The following is a 16693-nucleotide window of genomic DNA, read 5'->3' as shown; positions in this document are numbered from 1 at the left end:
ACTGCCAATATCTGCAGGGTCACCAAGCTGGGACTCACAGCAGAATTGGGACACATCCCAGTCCGGGAGCTGAGTGTGAGCGGGGGTGAAAGGGGCAAGAAAGGAGCCAGTCCCCGGGGCCCTAAACAGCTGCCTTCTTGGGCAGCGGAAGGAAAAGGCGCAGACTCCATTCCCTGATGAAATTCCAGATGCCAGGAAAGCATAATTTCATCCTCTCAGAGTGAAAAGAGGGCTGATGCTAACATGACGGGGACAGTTTACAGGAAGCAATTCCTCACGGTCTTGTCTACAACGTGTCCCTTTGAAAGACCAGATGCAGAGAGGGGCAGGGATGTGGGGACCTTGCTGGGGATTAACGTCACACTCAGAAGTGCTCTCTTCAGGGTCTACTGAAAACTTTCCTTAAATGCATTAATTTTCTAAAGTGTCCAAACTACGCTTCCTTTACACAACCAAGAGGTTGCCTCATGTCAAGATCACAGAGGTGAAAAGGTAGGGTTCGATCTCTACAAGCTGAGCAGCCGGGCTTTTACAGGCTTGGCCATGGGGGACACATCGAAGTCTCTTCTCCAGACTCCAGCTGCGGGAGCCCCGGTGGGAAGGCACTCCCGCCTCAGCTTCCTCGTCTGTAAAGCAGGGAGATGCAGATCCTTACGGCCTCAAAAGAGGCCGTGACATTCACTGAACAAGCACGACAGCACCTGGTCGGGGGCAGGGCACTGCAGAGGGAGGGCCTGGATCTTTTCTCCTTCCCTCTGCCTCTGCATCTGACCTACACCCACCCACATGCACTCTCCCACAAGAGTACAATCAACACCAGCTCTGTCCTTCAGTTTAATGCTTTTAGACTGGAACCAAAATGAGGATTTAATGAGCAGAATCTCTTCCGTGAGTCCCAGTTTAGCGAAGATGGAGACTTAAGTCTTTGCGCTGGAAACAGCTTTACTTAAATGTTAGGGTTCCCATCGTGGCTGTGTGAGAATGCGGTCACATCTGTAACAAACGTCCCTATCCTTCTGCTCAGGAGCACCGGCTGCCGCACCCAGGGAGAAGCCGGGCCCCACTGAACCTCCAGACAGGGACGGGGGAGAAAAGACCAGGCCAGGTGAAACGCCTGGAGGAGTGGCCGGGGAGCATCAGAGCCCCTCAAGTGCTCGCTGCCTGGAGAACAGCTCTGAAATGACTGCAAGATGGGCGTTGACAAGGGTGGAGCAGAGAAGGAAGCGGGAAGCTGCTCCCGGCTGGGGACCACAGCGCAGGAGCCGCTCAGCAGCTTCCTTTTAAAAGACAGCCTTCCTTTTAAACAGCACCCCGGAGGCCACCTCGTGCGACCCCTTAGGGCTTCTTCCCATTCTCAGTTCCGGTGCCTCCTTGGTTAAATACCTCTAAATCACACAGCCACACCCACAAGGTATGGAGGCTCTCTTCTCCCTCTGGGAGCACCGACCAAAAAATCTTAAGAACCGGGCTCTACCTTCCCGCACCTGCCTCTACGTGGAGGGCTCCCTCTCGTTCTCCCAGACATGAGCCTCTGCCCAGGAAGACTGTCCACCGAGACCCATCTTCACAACTTCAGCGGCTCATGGGAGGGCTTACCTGCTCACTAGACCCAATCACCCCCAAAGCCCAAGGCCACAATCACCCCTTCCTGTCAGTGGTGTTGCTCTTCTAGGCCAGCCCCCAAGCGCCACCCTCTCTGTCCCCCTCTGAATTCCCCTTTCCCAATTCTGCTCACAGCCATCTGGACCCACCTACTCTCCCCAACATTACTGATGGTCATTCTTTGATACAATTCCTCCAACCATCTCTGGACCTACAGATGAGAGTTCACACCTTTAAAAAGCAGCACATAAGTATTTGACATCTGTAATCCCTTGTGTATCATTATTTCTTTATTAATTATTTTCTTAAAAGCACATACCTCTTTTGGTAAAGACACTAATTTGTTTCTGTCTGCATTCAAGTTGCTCAACTTCTTAAGTTTTCCAATGCTCTTAGGTAAAGTCTGTTAAAATGACATTTTTGTTATTAACACACACTTTGGACATGGCTCAGAGTAAAACAGATAAAACGGGCCCTTTCAAGAACTGAGAGGGTCTAATATCATCCAGCGAGACAAGTCCTTCCTCAACAGCAGGTGTTTGAAATGCTCACTTGGGGATGTGGCATCTAACATTTTGTGTTTTTTTAGAAATGAGAGTATGTCTCAATGAAATGAGGTTAAAGACACAGGCCTGGGAACAGAGAAACACACAGTAAAAGAGGTAGCTAAGGCCCTTCAAATCAAGGAAGTGAAATCTGCACCCCTGAGATCCACCCCTCCCCTGCCTGCACCTCTGAGAACCACAGAGAGCTAGTTTGCAGATGCCTGTGGGGGCCGGACCTGGGCGGGTGTGTGGGGGGCGGGGGGTTCATAAGGCCTGGGGAGGGAGGGAACTGCCCAGGCTGGTATGAGAGCCTGAGCTGGGCGGGTGTGTTGGTGGTGCTGTGTTGCGGGGGTGGTCATAAGGCCCGGGGAGGGGAGGGGACCGCCCCGGCTGGTGTGAGAGCTCCAGCCCCGCAGGAACCAGCCCTGGGTCCATGGAGAGTGGAGGATATTCAACCCTGATGCAATCCAGGGGTGAACGTCACTTTTCTAACTGTCACGACTACCATCTGTAATTCTAACGGACTCCTTCCAGAAACAAGGAAGGAGGCCAGTGTCCTGACTACAGGGGGATGTTCCCATGCCCCCATCAGCTCCGCCTCCTTCACCGACTCTTGCTGTCTCCTTCTGCTCTGCTCCCCAGAAGAGCATTACTTACTCCTTTTATAAAGAGAAAAGGGGAGAAAGAGGTAAAAGGAAAAGTCGGGTAAAAACTAAAGTGACAAAATGAAGACAGAGAAGTGGAGGGAAAGGCAGGCAAGTAAACCAAAGACAAAGAGGCTACAAGGCCAGGACAGGGGGAACAGGGCGAGCAGATGGGGCGGGCGGAGAGCAGCCGCCCCAGAAACCCGCTCTGCAGGCGCCGCCGGGAGAATGGGGAGGGCCGGGCCAAGCCCGGGCACCTGCTCTGCCTCACCCAGCTTCTCAGATGGGGTGAGATCAAGATCAGAGCTGTGCTCTGGCTCCCCAAAGAGCATCCCCCACCCTCAGTGCCCCCAAGGCTTTCCAGGTCCAGCCCCCATCCCCTCTCCCTCCCGAACGCTCATATTTGCTCCAAGAACCAGACAGAACACTGTTCCCACTGGTCCACCCTCAGACGCGAGCAGAGGCACTTCCACCAGCAGGGCCGGTCCCGCCACCTCCCTTCCCCAGATGTCCAGACCAGTGCCCGTACCGAGCGCCACGGTGAGGCGCAGTCTCTGACGGGGAGACCGGGATCATCTGCGTGTCCCGAGCCTGCTTCTCAGGCCCCTTGGTTAGTTACAGCATAAAGGGACCTCCATCTGGTCCACCCAAATTACAAACACGCAGACGCGACCCTGCAAAGCACTGCTGATGTGGAACCCACACCATCGATCTCCACCTGACCCTGCGGCCACACTCACCAGCAGACGATTTTCTGTAAGAACCAATTCTGTGAGGCTCTCACAGTCTCCGACTGCCTCGGGCAACTGGGTGAGTCGGTTCTGATCCACCTTCAAGATCGACAGTTTCTTTAGCTTTCCTGTAAAAGGGTTATTTAGGCTCATTAGTTATCACTGTTTCTCTATTTAGGCTCATTAGTTATCACTGTTTCTCTGGTCGCCTCTCGGCATCTCCCCTCTGCTTGCTGTTTGGAGTTTCCATTCTCATTTGGTTTCCTCACCCAGCTTCAAGAAACTGTTTGCATTTAGAGTACAAAAGGTTGAGAGTTAAAATCGTGTGTTCTGTTTGTCAGAAACAGTTGGCAGTTAACGGCAAATCGTTTAAAAGTTGCTACCTAAAAAATCATGTCAAAGCCCATAGATTTTCATGAAAAAACAAACAGCTGGCTCTTGATGGAGCTTTAACAACAGGAAATATCTTGTGTACAGCAAGAGACTTTTACATTCCTCTAAGAATCATCCTCGGAGAAGGCAATGGCACCCCACTCCAGTACTCTTGCCTGGAAAATCCCATGGACGGAGCAGCCTGGGAGCCATGGGGTCACTAAGAGTCGGACACGACTGAGCAACTTCACTTTCACTTTTCACTTTCCTGCATTGGAGAAGGAAATGGCAACCCACTCCAGTGTTCTTGCCTGGAGAATCCCAGGGACAGGGGAGCCTGGTGGGCTGCCGTCTTTGGGGTCACACAGAGTCGGATACCACTGAAGTGACTTAGCAGCAACAGCAAGAATCATCCTGGCTCGGATGGCGAAGAACCTGCCTGCAATGCAGGAGACAATGCAGGTTCAATCCCTGGGTCGGAGAGATCCCCTGGGGAAGGAAATGGCAATTCACTCCAGGACTCTTGCCTGGACAATTCCGGGGTCAGGGGAACCTGATGGGCTATGGTCCCTGGGTCACAAAGAGTCAGACACAACAGAGCAACTAACACCCACGAGAATCACCGTCGCCTAAAACAAAAGACAGCACAAGGCAGCCCATTGTATCATCTGTGGGTGACGGTGAGTCAGTGAAGATCCCTACAAGGGAAATCTCTGAGCCTGCGGGGTCAGATGGTAATCTCTGCAAGGCCACGTTAAGACAGGTCTGTCTCACCAGAGCGCAGAATGGACTCCTGCGAGGTGCCCTCAGGCAGGAAATCAGCCCGGTTTACTGCAGCCTCTGCAGCCTCCAAGGGCTGGAGGAGACTCTGAGCCATCAGAGTCTCGCTGTCAACTGCTCCTGCCTTGGGGGCGCGCCTACTGAGCAGGTGTCCTTGGTATCCACAGAAGGTGGCCAGCATGACGTCACTGTCCTCAGGGCAGTCAGAGGACAGCCTCTATCACAGAAGCGATAAAGCCGGAGACGGGGAGATGCCGAAAGGGTGAACTCGCGCTAAGTGCAGTCACGGAGCAGGGCAGGGGGGCTCCTTATTCAGCACAGTCAGTACCTACTAACACTGTCCCCAGAGGGCCCCCCAGTCCTCAGGCCAAGAGATTCGTCAGCACTGTCTTTGGGGCATGGAACGTACAGCTGGCAGAGCTCACCCCAAGAGACTCCTCAACACCACTCAAAAGCGGGCCTGCAGACTCTCCTTGAATACTTCTAGTGCCAGGAGGCTCATTTCTTTACTAAGCAGCCCACACTGATTCCTAATAGATGCACATTAAGCTCTTTCTTAAATCAAACTGAGATCCACAACCTTTTCCTTTCACCCTCTTGAACTAGAAGACAGAATCAGCTGACGCCTCCTTCTACCTGACAGCCCTTCAAAGGCCTGATGCCAGCCATCTCGTGCCTACTTCTCCCTTTTCCCAGCAGCCAAACATCCTGAGTCCCCACAGCTGTTCTGATGCTATATGTGATTCCTACCGGGCATTCCCACCTAGAGTCACAGTCCCCATCAGCTCCTCAACCAGACTCACCTGAAAGGCAGCATCTGTCGGTCCTTCTGCCAAGCTGCTCTTATCAGCAACCCTTTCATCTGGACCAGATTCCAGAAAGGAAGTCAGGCCCCTGTCACACGGCTTCTCGGACTACTGAAAACCTCTCCCAAACTCCCTTTGATGTTCTGAATGCAAGTTAAGTGAAGGTCAAAGAAGCTGTCCTATGACAGCCACATGGTTAAATATAGTTTCCTACAGTTTCTAGGAAGGCCTGGCTATGGCGGAGCTGACAGCCCACGTCTGTTTATCTTCCCTGTGTTTATTTTCTCACTCTGGGCTGAGCTCCTTTTCAGTAAAGGAAACGTCTGGACTGTTTTTTAAAGGAAACGGCACAGAATGATTCAAGGAAAAGATGATTCCCGATGGACCAGAAAAGGCTCAATGTGTTCCCCCCCCAATAACAGCCCTTCCTAGGGGTCACACCATGAGGTCAAAGGTCATTCCACATAAACTATTTGCGAAACTCAATTAGAAAAGTCTTGATAACTGTTCATATGCCCAAAACACATTCTACGATTTGGGCCCATCACCAGCAAAATCACGGGCACAAGCTGCAGAGGAAGTGGACAGGCCGACACCCAAAGCAGTAACAGATATTCAACATGCCTGCTCCCAGACCAGGAAAACAGAAATGCCTGCAAATAGAGAAATTCAACCCGTAACGACTGAAGGAACCGCACCCCAGCACCTGAACAGCCAGCACCGGGGCTGCTAGCGCCCACACTCACCAATGCCGTCTGGGAGCATTTCTAACAAGTTCTGCGAAATGACCAAATCCGTCAATGACGTCAGGCCGCTGATTTCTTCTGGCAGCCTTTCCAACCTGTTTTCAGAGACGTCTAAGCAGAGCAGGTTCTTCAGATTTCCTATTTCCTGCACCAATGACAGGAAAAGAAAGTCACGCCAGAATCAGTCACCGTTCGGAGGAGTTTCTCGTACTGATTTTTCAAGATCAAACTGCAGAGTGGTCCTAAGGATGCTTCTATAAGTTCTGGTCGAAGGTGACAGCGGGGTTGAGTTTCCAGACTCCCTTCCCATGAAAACGGGAAGCTGTGTGAATCACATGCGGCGCTGGGAAGGGAGGCCAGGCGCTCCGCCTGCAGGCAGGCAAGGAGTCATTCCCTCAGTAAGATGAGGACATGGACACCAGGGGAAAACCAGTCACTTGAAGGCCCCACAGTTCAGGGATAAAGAAAAAAAAAGAGGCCAGACGCCAGTTCTCCAAGTTAGGACTCAATACTCAGAACAGCCTGCGAAGTCCTGTGGGAAGCCGACTCCTTTCTACGTCCGTGACAGGCAGCTCATGGGACAAGAGGGGCTCAGCTGCTCCCCAGGGAAACTGAAGCACGCACACACACACACACACACACACCACACACAACAGGGGCTCAGCTGCTCCCTGGGGAAACTGGAACGCACAGACACAGACACACACACCACACACAACAGGGGCTCAGCTGCTCCCCAGGGAAACTGAAGCACACACACACACACACACACACCACACACAACAGGGGCTCAGCTGCTCCCTGGGGAAATTGGAGGACACAGACACACACACACACACACACACAACAGAGGCTCAGCTGCTCCCTGGGGAAACTGGAGCGCGCGTGCGCACACACACACACATACACACACACACACACAACAGGGGCTCAGCTGCTCCCCGGGGAAACTGGAGCACACACAAAGACACAGACAGACACACACAGACAGACAGACACACACACATACACCAAGGGCTCAGCTGCTCCCCGGGGAAACTAGAGCACACACACACACACATACACAGATACACAAAGACACACACACAGACCACACAAAATTAATACACACACACACGGGCACACACACACACACACACACACACATACACACACACAGTTAATACCCGAGACAACAGAGCCACACACACACACACAGACACACACAGATACACACAGACACAGACACACACACACACCACACACACTATTAATACACACACACTCTCTCTGTTAATACCCAAGACAAGAGAGCCAGACTGCTCTGAAAGGGAAGAGCCGACCCAGGGAGGGGAGGCACCTTCTTGGGGCCCGAGCTCCAATCCAAAGGCATCTGATCCTCCACTCTCCCAACACACACTCCCGCTTACTGGTGCCCCCACTGGCCTGACCTGCTCCTAGCCTGTCCCCCTGCACTCAGCACCCTCCCGCCTGGACAGGTCTGGACACACTCTGCCCAAGTCTGTTCACAACTGTGCCTCCATCCTTCCCTCCGGGAAACATCGCTCCAGGCCCGGAATGAAACCCCACCTCGAACTCCAGTGGCCCCCTGAAGTCTACACAGGCACAGACTCCTGAATCAGCACTGAATGTGGCCTGAACAACTACGCAGCTATCCCCCCCCAATCCAGTACTCACCCTGGGACTCCACCCCTGCATGTGCTGCCTGGAGGCAAGCAGACTACCCTGCTACTAATTTCAGGCCAGGCTCCCTGAGGATAGTCTACTTTCTAAATTTATTCCTTTAAACAATGTTTTGTCTCCTTTTCTTTTTATCATCAGTGAAGACAGGAAAATAACTGACTATCTGAGACTGTCTGATGAGTTTGGTCCTGACTTAACAAAAGGTTATACAAGTGGGCCAATGAGATGCATAAAAAAAATTAATAACATGATCAGTGGCATGTTAATTTCTTTGTTTAGGATGTGACATTTTGCACACAATTGTTTACATACATCTGTCCACACATATACTCTCCTCTGCATGTCTAAGAGCTGATTTTTATCTTATTCAAGTATGCTGTGTTAATTTCTCCTGTGCTGCAAAGTGACTCAGTCACACAGACAGATTTCTCATGCTCTTTTTCCACCCTGTTTCATTGCAGGACATTGAGCACAGCTCCCTGTGCTCCACAGCAAGGCCTTGCTGTTTATCCAGCCTCGATGGCTGGTATTTTATGCTTTCTTAATATCTTCCTGGCATTTCTGCCCCATCCTTTGACTTTTTTAAGTAGCTAGACTTCTCTTAATCAGGACGTTTCATAATTTCCTGGAGAAATCTGTTAATCAAACCCTCACTCATATCAGCTGCTGATCTGCCCTTTCCTTTTCCCAAATGCAGCCAAGACCTCAGAAACAGACTCGAATTAGCTCCGTAGTCGCATGAGTTGTCGGTGATGTCTTGGCAATTCCAGCACATAACTACAACTAGAATTTTACTCAAGTGCTTTTTTACAGCACCAGGCTTCCTTGCACAGATACACCTTCTCCACCCGAAGAGCATGGTCCATCATGGCTGGTTCAGAGAGCCTAGCAGAGACAGCCCCTGAATGACTATACAATACACATACCTCAACCATCAGGAAATATACGGACTTTAAACCCTGGCTGTAAGAGACCCCGAAGAGTAGAATTCGGTAACACCTGGAGAAAAACAAAGCTGGGGGAAATGCCTGTGTGGTGTTGTTTGAGTCTCTCTCTCAACTGATGGGAAGGTGGGTCTGCGTGCTAGAACCCACCAGCTGAAACAGAAGCCCACATGAGACCCCGTTTCATTTGGAACACGGTTCCTCACGCTTGGTAACAGCAGGAGAAACGTGAACAGCTTGTGACGGTCCAGCTACACCATAAGCAACATTTGGAAGAAAACATGAAGTAGAAACTTTTTGCACTGATTTTACATCAACTATTGCACAGCAAAATGTGCTCAAATCATCTCAAAACACTTGGCATATCACCAACAGTGGCAGAAACTTCTGCCATCAGAATCCGGCATCCTGGTAATCTCCAAATGAGCTGGGCTTCAAGCAGGCAACCCAGGCCTCAAGCCAGGATAAAATAAAATGCAGACTTCATGCACCAAAAGATACATTTACTATCTTTAGAAATGATGGGTTGAGGCTTTCAATTTTTTGTGGCAATGTGGCGCGATGAATGCTCAACAAATTTTTCCAAATCGGCTTTGGCAACCAACGTTTTCATTTTCAAGCTCCCTTTTCTGGAAAGTCTCATGGAGGAGCAGGGGATGCATGAGGGTGACGGTGGTCTTTTTGCATTTTGGAGGGAAACTGTGAAATTACCACTCACCTGAGGTAATTCTGACAGCTGATTTCCGTCCAACCAGAGATCCTTTAGATGTAAGAGAGCTCCTATTGATTCTGGCTAAAACAAAAAGCAATGTTATGGTAACAAAGCTCCAGTATTTAGCCTCCCATTAAGAAGGAAAGGACCTTCACTCAACAGTTAGGAATGGAGTATCACAGCAGAGGTTTGTGGGTACTTCTCTAAAATCAGCACCCGTCTCCTAAAAGCATCCCCAAGACTCCCAGCTGCTTCCACTCACGCCATCACCTCCACCCCCGAGCCTTCACCCCCCAATCATCATCCGTAACCCGTGTGAACCAAAGCACGTGCTCTAATGTTGCCAAGCTGTCTCTGTGGAAACACTGGCTTAAGAGCATCCCTAGAGATGTCCCCCAGACATTCTGTGATCATAACTAAGAACAAGTGAAATTCAAATCTCTCTTCTGTACAGACTTACCAAATTATATATTTCATTGTTTCCTAAATCAAGTTCTTCTAGTCTCCGTAGCTGGGTAAGGGAGCTATTAAAAAAAAAAAAAAAATTCAAAGGGAAGGAGCTCTTGGGATTTAGAAATGCTGAGCGGCATGAGATTCCTCACTTGGACTCATTTCCCAAAATAAGGTTCATCTGGATTTTATGGCCATCCGCACAGGAAGTCTATTAAGGCTGGCATCTCTCAAATTTTCCAAAAGACACAGAACTTCTTTTTGACAAGCTACTGTAGCTTTTTTTTTATGCTTCAAGAAATTCATTCAGTATAAAACCCCTCCCCTCTCCTTTCCCCCAGAGACTCACTCAGGGAGATAAGTAAGTAGATTCTCTCTCAGTTCCAGTGAAGCCAGGTTATAAAGACTAGAAATGAACAGAAGAAAAAAAGGGTTTAAGGAAAATGCCTAAGATTCTTCCTACTCCCTCCCCTCCCCAACAATCCCCACTCCAGAAGGAGCAACTCTTATTAAGACCTGTAAGACCTGTAAGTCACTCCCCTGAGAAAAATATCTATGACCACCCCATCCCCAGTAAAAATAGTATCATCTCTACTTCGCAAATTTTAACACTGAAGTAAAGAGAACAGCACCATCACCGCAAGGCCTCACACACATGAACTCTGTGCAGCTGATACACGGGAAGAACTCTCCAGTCCCTGAGAGACAGCCACTCCCAGGACCAAGATAGGGGCCGAATATGCACTTCCAGGCTTGAGAATGTCAAAAATGCACCACTGCCTTAAAAACAGGACCGCCCGAACGCCTTTAATCTCAAGCTGCTCTTCTTGCAAACATCGCTGAGAAGTCTGTCTGTTTGAACACAGTGGGCATCTCAGTTCAGAGAGTCCACGCGCTCCACTTCAGTTCCCACGCTCACAGAGCACGGGGCCCCTGAGATGCAGCAGGTCAAGTAACGACATACTCCACGCAGTGCCTGGGACACCAGCCTGATGCGGTAAACAGTGGCTGTGATAATGTTGCTTTTATTCTTAATAAACCCCGAGTGGCACTCTTTTCAGGAGATTCCCCTGCCTTTCAGCTGTAATCCACATCTAGCAGAAACACCGTGCAAGGATACAGAGGCTCTCCCCAGATGCTGGTGATCTGGGCCACGGTGGCGATTCTGAATCGGCAGACGCCACACACATCCCAGTATGTCAGCGCTGGCACGACACGCTGATTCAGGAGAGAGTTGGCTGCTTGCTCCAGCAGGCGCTGTGCTAAGCTCTGAAAAGCGAGAACTCCAGCTTCTGCTAATGCCACCAGAGTAACACCCAGATTTGGAGGACTTTTACTTGTGATCCCACAGAACACGGGGAGTCAGACCAACACCCTAATCTGCCTTAATCCTCTGTTCTCCTTCCAACATCAAAGCCAGAATTGCAGGCACTGACAGCGCTTTTCATAACATTAGAAAATGTAAATTTGATTTGCAGGAACAATGCATGTACTCACATAAAACCCAGTGGCTTGAAAATGTATTTGAACTATACATTTGACATGCACAAAGTTGATATCCCCTTCAATTTTCTAAAAATAATTTTAGAAATTTAGAAACTGAGTAAGAGTCTCACAATTAAACCAAGAGGAAAAAAATAAAACCCTATACTCTTAAAAGCCAGTAACCCTGCTAATAAGTAATTACGGACTTAATACCAAGAGTCTTCCCCTAAAATACAGCCAGGTGGAATCGCAACTTCCCAGTCCCAATGCCTCTGTCTGGGCCAAACCCTCACGTAGAAGAAATAGCGTGGGAGGGAGGCGGGGCCACCCATTGTGCCCCTAAAAGCAACCCACAGATAAGGTGGAGACAGGCCACTGTAAAAGCAAAACCAAGCGCTTGGTTTCCAGTTTTAGCTGCTCCCAGAACCAGGCTTATGGGAAAGGTGGTAACCATTTGGCTGTTTTCACGTCTCTATTTCAAAAACCACTGCCGGACCTGCCAAATCTAACGCTCATCACTTTCACATCTCTTCTGACCCACTAGAAACATCCACTAACAAAATGAGGGAAAACGTCCCTCTTCGCTTCCAAAGCTCCTTCCTTGGGCACCACCAAGTGCATCTTGCAAAGCAGTGTCACCAGGCCCAGCTACTGACACCCCCTGGCCCAACACCTCCTGCCTGAAATGGAACAGAGCTGGGCCCGCCACCTGGGGCACCCTCTGGGTCCTTACTGTCATCTCCTGACCGGGAACCACCCAGTACATCGCTGATATCACCAGGACGACCCCATCAGGAAAGCGAGGTCCGCTGGTGTGAGGTTTATCAGACAGTGGCAAAGCCACAGCTCAAACCCGGTGAGAGCCAAGACCCTGCCCTCACCCTGCGTGTGTTAGGCACTCGGCTGTGTCCGACTCTTTGCGACCCTGAGGACGGCAGCCCACCAGGCTCCCGTGTCCATGGAATTCTCCAGGCAGGACTACTGGAGCGGGTTGCCACGTCCTTCTCTGCCCTCACTCTGGGGACTACCACTCTTTGGAACTCTCTCTCTATAATTTACATCCCTCACAACTACCTGGATCTACTCAGCTGAAGTGCTTCGCCACGGCACCTCGATTCCCCTAAAATGAAGACAGCCATACCTACTGCAGCAGTTAGGGCAGGATACATATCCCTGCAAGTTAACAGAGCCAGTCTGATATGCTATTTCTTTGAGATGGCCCTGTGCCCAGGCAGTCATGTCTGTGCGCATGCTCGGTCGTGTCCAGTTCTTTCCGACCCCATGGACTGTAGCCCACTAGGCTCCTCTGTTGCTGGAATTTTCCAGGCAAGAATACTGGAGTGGGTTGCCATTTCCTACTCCAGGGAAGTATAGTCGGGGGCCACACAAATGTGTGAGCCCCAAGGCAGGGTCCCCGGAAAGACTGCTCCACAATTCTATCAACCACGGGAGCCATTCCCTCTGCCCAAAACCGCCTCCAACAATAGGCCTGCAGATGGGGAGCGGCTGGCACGGAACAACTTTTAAGGATACATCATCCATAACTGGTGACTTGAGGGACAATGATGAATAAAAAGCAAGGACACTGGTTTGACTACAGATGCCCACCTCCCATATAAGCCCAAACCTCAGAGTGTAGCCTGGCCTGGCTGTTCTCATTTCGATTATTAACTGATTCTCAAATGAAACCATGGGTTGGTTCTCATCAGTACCCTGCCCTGGAGAGTCCCAGGCCAACGCGCAGTCCTACCAGTCCCTCCAGAAAAGAGTTCTCCAGGCCATTCTAGGAAGAGCTGACATAAACAGGGCTGGCTTGAATGCAGATTTGGACCAGAAACAGTAAGATCAAAATGCAGGGATGAATGACCTCCTCTCCTGGCTTTTCTGAATACAGCATCTTCCATCAAGACTTCAGGATGGTGCCTTCCTTATGCAGGCAACCTGGTCAATTCCACTCTAGTATCTTTGTGAGTAAAGGACATACCGCCAAGAACTGACGCAGTCCGGGGACTTGAACTCTGTGCCAGGCTGTTAGCCACAGGCCAAGAGAAACTCCACATACATTTATCAGCTGCTGCAGTCAACATGTGATATGTGACCAAAAGCTTAGACACTCGACAGGCAACATGAGAATGACTGGTCACTGATGCTCTGACTACCAGCAATGACATCAGCAGAAACTGTATGACAGAGACCGTCGCCAGTTCTTGCCAAGAATTAACTTTATGGATGAGAGAATGAAGGCCCAAGAGGGCACCTGAACGAGGTCTCCCACGATTGGGAAGGGGCCGAGCCAGGACTCACCATGGAATCTGCATTTCCAGTCACCATTTTCTGCTCTCACCCTAGAGTTTGTGAGGTTCACTTTGTGAATAGGGAATACAATATTTGTGAGTATGTGTAATATAGTACTAATACAGTGGGGCTTCCCAGGTGGCTCAGTGGTAACGAATCTGTCTGTCAGAGAAGGAGATGCCGGTTCAATCCCTGAGTCATGAAGATCCCCTGAAGGAAGGCACCGCACTCCAGGATTCTTGCCTGGAGAACTCCATGGACACAGGAGCCTGGCGGGCTAAGCCCATGGGGTCACAGAGAGTCAGACACGATGGAATGACCGGACAGCAGCAGATATAACACATTGATGAACACGCAGAACGAATGGAATGAGTGGGCGCCCACCCCTGTCCTGCGTCCATCCAGTCTCCTACCACCTAGACCCTTCTCACGGGAAACAACCCTTTCTGTTAGTTATTTGTGCACTTACCCAAAGTTGCTTTTTATGCAAAGAAAAAGGGGTATGAATATATAGCCTTAGCCTCCTTTTTCTCATACAAAAGGCAGCATCCTATACAAACGAGATTTTTGACTTTCTTATCAACAGATAATACACACAGGTATTTTTTTTTTAAATTGCATGGTAATCCAGAATCCATACAGAACTTACTTTTTTAAACCACTCCCCTAGTAACAGATATTTTACCCTTCAATTTTAATTCCTGGCAAATTAAATTTCTGTGTAATATCATCAGGATGACCTCCTACACAAACCACTATTTTCTCTTTCCTTCACTCCCATCGTTTTTACCATCAAATGGGGTTTAACTTTTTCTTCTCTTTCTTTAAAAAATACCATTTATCTGGCCACACCAGGTCCTCACTGCACACTTGGGCTTCCTCGAGCTGGCATCAGGCCCCAGCGCGCCCCAGGCTCAGTAGCTCAGCGCACAGGCTTCGCTGTCCTGCGGCACGTGAGGTCTTAGCTCCCCGCCCAAGGGACTGAACCTGTGTCCTCTGCACTGGAAGGCGAACCCTTAACCACTGAACTACCACAGAAGTCCCCCAAATGAGGTTTAAAAAAAGAACGACAAAATCCTACAAGCTTCTGCAGGAAGAGTGTGCAGAAGTCTTTGGTGCCAGCAGCTGACGATCCCTGAGAGCACGCACAAGAGTTCACCCTGCTGTGAGCCAACACGCAGGCCAACTGTATTTTTAGGATTCTATTTCAGGGACTGGATGAGGGGTTACTTAAAAAAAAAAAAATTTACATCTGTCCTCCACTGTATTTTAAAAATTCCTTTCTAAACCACTGGAATTTTTTTTCCCCTATTTTGGTGGCCAATATCATTAAGAAAGTAAAGAATAAAATAAATTTAGGTGCCCCCAAGCAAACAAATGACAGTACACTATTAAACCATTAAAATATAAAATCTGTAAACATTTATGGCAATACTTTTCAACTAGGATGAGGGAAGTACTTATATATCCACGGTATTTCTGCTTTTTCAGTACCAGATTAGTATTTAATCAGAAAACTCCGGTTACAAACTTCCTTATGGCGGTGTTGCTCTAGAAAATTTTCTAAAAATTCATTTTATTTTTGGAGCAATATTTACAGAAATTCCCAGGCCTCCAAAAAAAAAAAAAAAAAGAGTATTAAATACAGTAACAGTTTTCAAAAAGACTGATTCTTTTCAGGCAGCATGTACTAACAGGTTACCATTCCCAAGGGCAGCAGACACAAAATCACACCCACACGCTCGACTTCAATCTGCCAGAGAATCCAGGGCTTATCTGCATGTTCTACTTCTGTTAGCAAATGGTCACAACCAACTCTTTATTGATGATAACCATTTAGTGACTGACCACTGGGTTTTGGGCACCATACCAATCTATTACACATATTTCTTCTTCTTAAAGAATGCTATTCTTTGAGGAGGAAATTTCATTAAATGAGAGATGCCTAGATATATTTAGGCTAACTCACCTTTTTTCTGATGGTACCAGTCTCTTTAACAGCCCAGGATATGGAAGCTCATGAAGCCAGATACAGAAAGCCAAACAGAGCAGCTTGCTCACGATGGAGGCAGAGGCTTCCCAGGTTCTCACAGTTCTCCCTGAGTTCCCCCGACCCCGACTCCACAACACCTGGACGTTTTGGAGGCTCTGGCTCTGTGCACCTGCTTATCACCAGGTGCCAGTAACCGAGGTGAAATGATCTTCGCACACTGCTGGTGAGACTACACTACAGAGGATTTCCTTTAAGGATAGCGCAGATCCATTTCCTAGGTGTGGCATCTTCCCTCAGCAGTACCAGGCTTCTTCAAGTTTGCCTAATGTCTCTTCTTTTTTATGATTTTGATACGTTTCACATACTATAATATCCACTTTTATAATGGGTACTACTCAGCGGTTTTCAGTATATTCACAAGGTTATACAAACATCACCATGACCTAATTCTAGAAAATTTCTATCATCCAAAAAGAACCTTCACACCCATCACAAGTCAATTCTTTCTAGGAGGGGTTTAAAGAGGTCTTCATCAAGTACAAATATGCCAAAAGTTTCATGAATTAGAAAACGAGGGCTGGGGAAGGGAGGAAGAAATTCATGTACTCAGTGGGGCATCCGACAGCAGAGGAAATGTAGCTTCCTACAGGACGAGACCAAGTTCAAATCCCACCAGTGAGACACACACACACATTCGCACACACCCTGCTCCCACCATCCCACCCTATTCTTACCCAGTTATAGGAAACCCACTAATCTCTGTCTCTATGAGCTTGCTTCTGCTGAACATCTCATATGAATGAAATGGTATGATGTGTGACCTTGCTGTCCGGCTTCCCTACTGAACATGTTGCCTAGGTCCATCCACACTGGAGCATGTGTAACTGCCTCATTCCCTTTTTATG

General features: G+C 49.0%; 1 protein-coding gene across 1 annotated transcript in view; it reads right to left on the bottom strand.

Moving 5' to 3' along the window:
* Positions 1-16693, bottom strand: part of LRRC1 (leucine rich repeat containing 1) — a 133911-nt gene that overhangs the window by 20428 nt on the left and 96790 nt on the right. The window contains exons 5-10 of the mRNA XM_018039060.1: positions 10365-10421; positions 10026-10089; positions 9572-9646; positions 6227-6371; positions 3532-3650; positions 1922-2005 (exon numbers count right to left, since the gene is read on the bottom strand). Of these exons, the coding sequence (XP_017894549.1) occupies positions 1922-2005; positions 3532-3650; positions 6227-6371; positions 9572-9646; positions 10026-10089; positions 10365-10421 (544 nt within the window). The remainder of the gene's footprint in view (positions 1-1921; positions 2006-3531; positions 3651-6226; positions 6372-9571; positions 9647-10025; positions 10090-10364; positions 10422-16693) is intronic.

The sequence above is a fragment of the Capra hircus genome, chromosome 23 (genome assembly GCF_001704415.2).
Source record: "Capra hircus breed San Clemente chromosome 23, ASM170441v1, whole genome shotgun sequence".
NCBI classification, from domain to species: domain Eukaryota; kingdom Metazoa; phylum Chordata; class Mammalia; order Artiodactyla; family Bovidae; genus Capra; species Capra hircus.
This window is presented reverse-complemented; position numbering and strand designations above follow the sequence as displayed.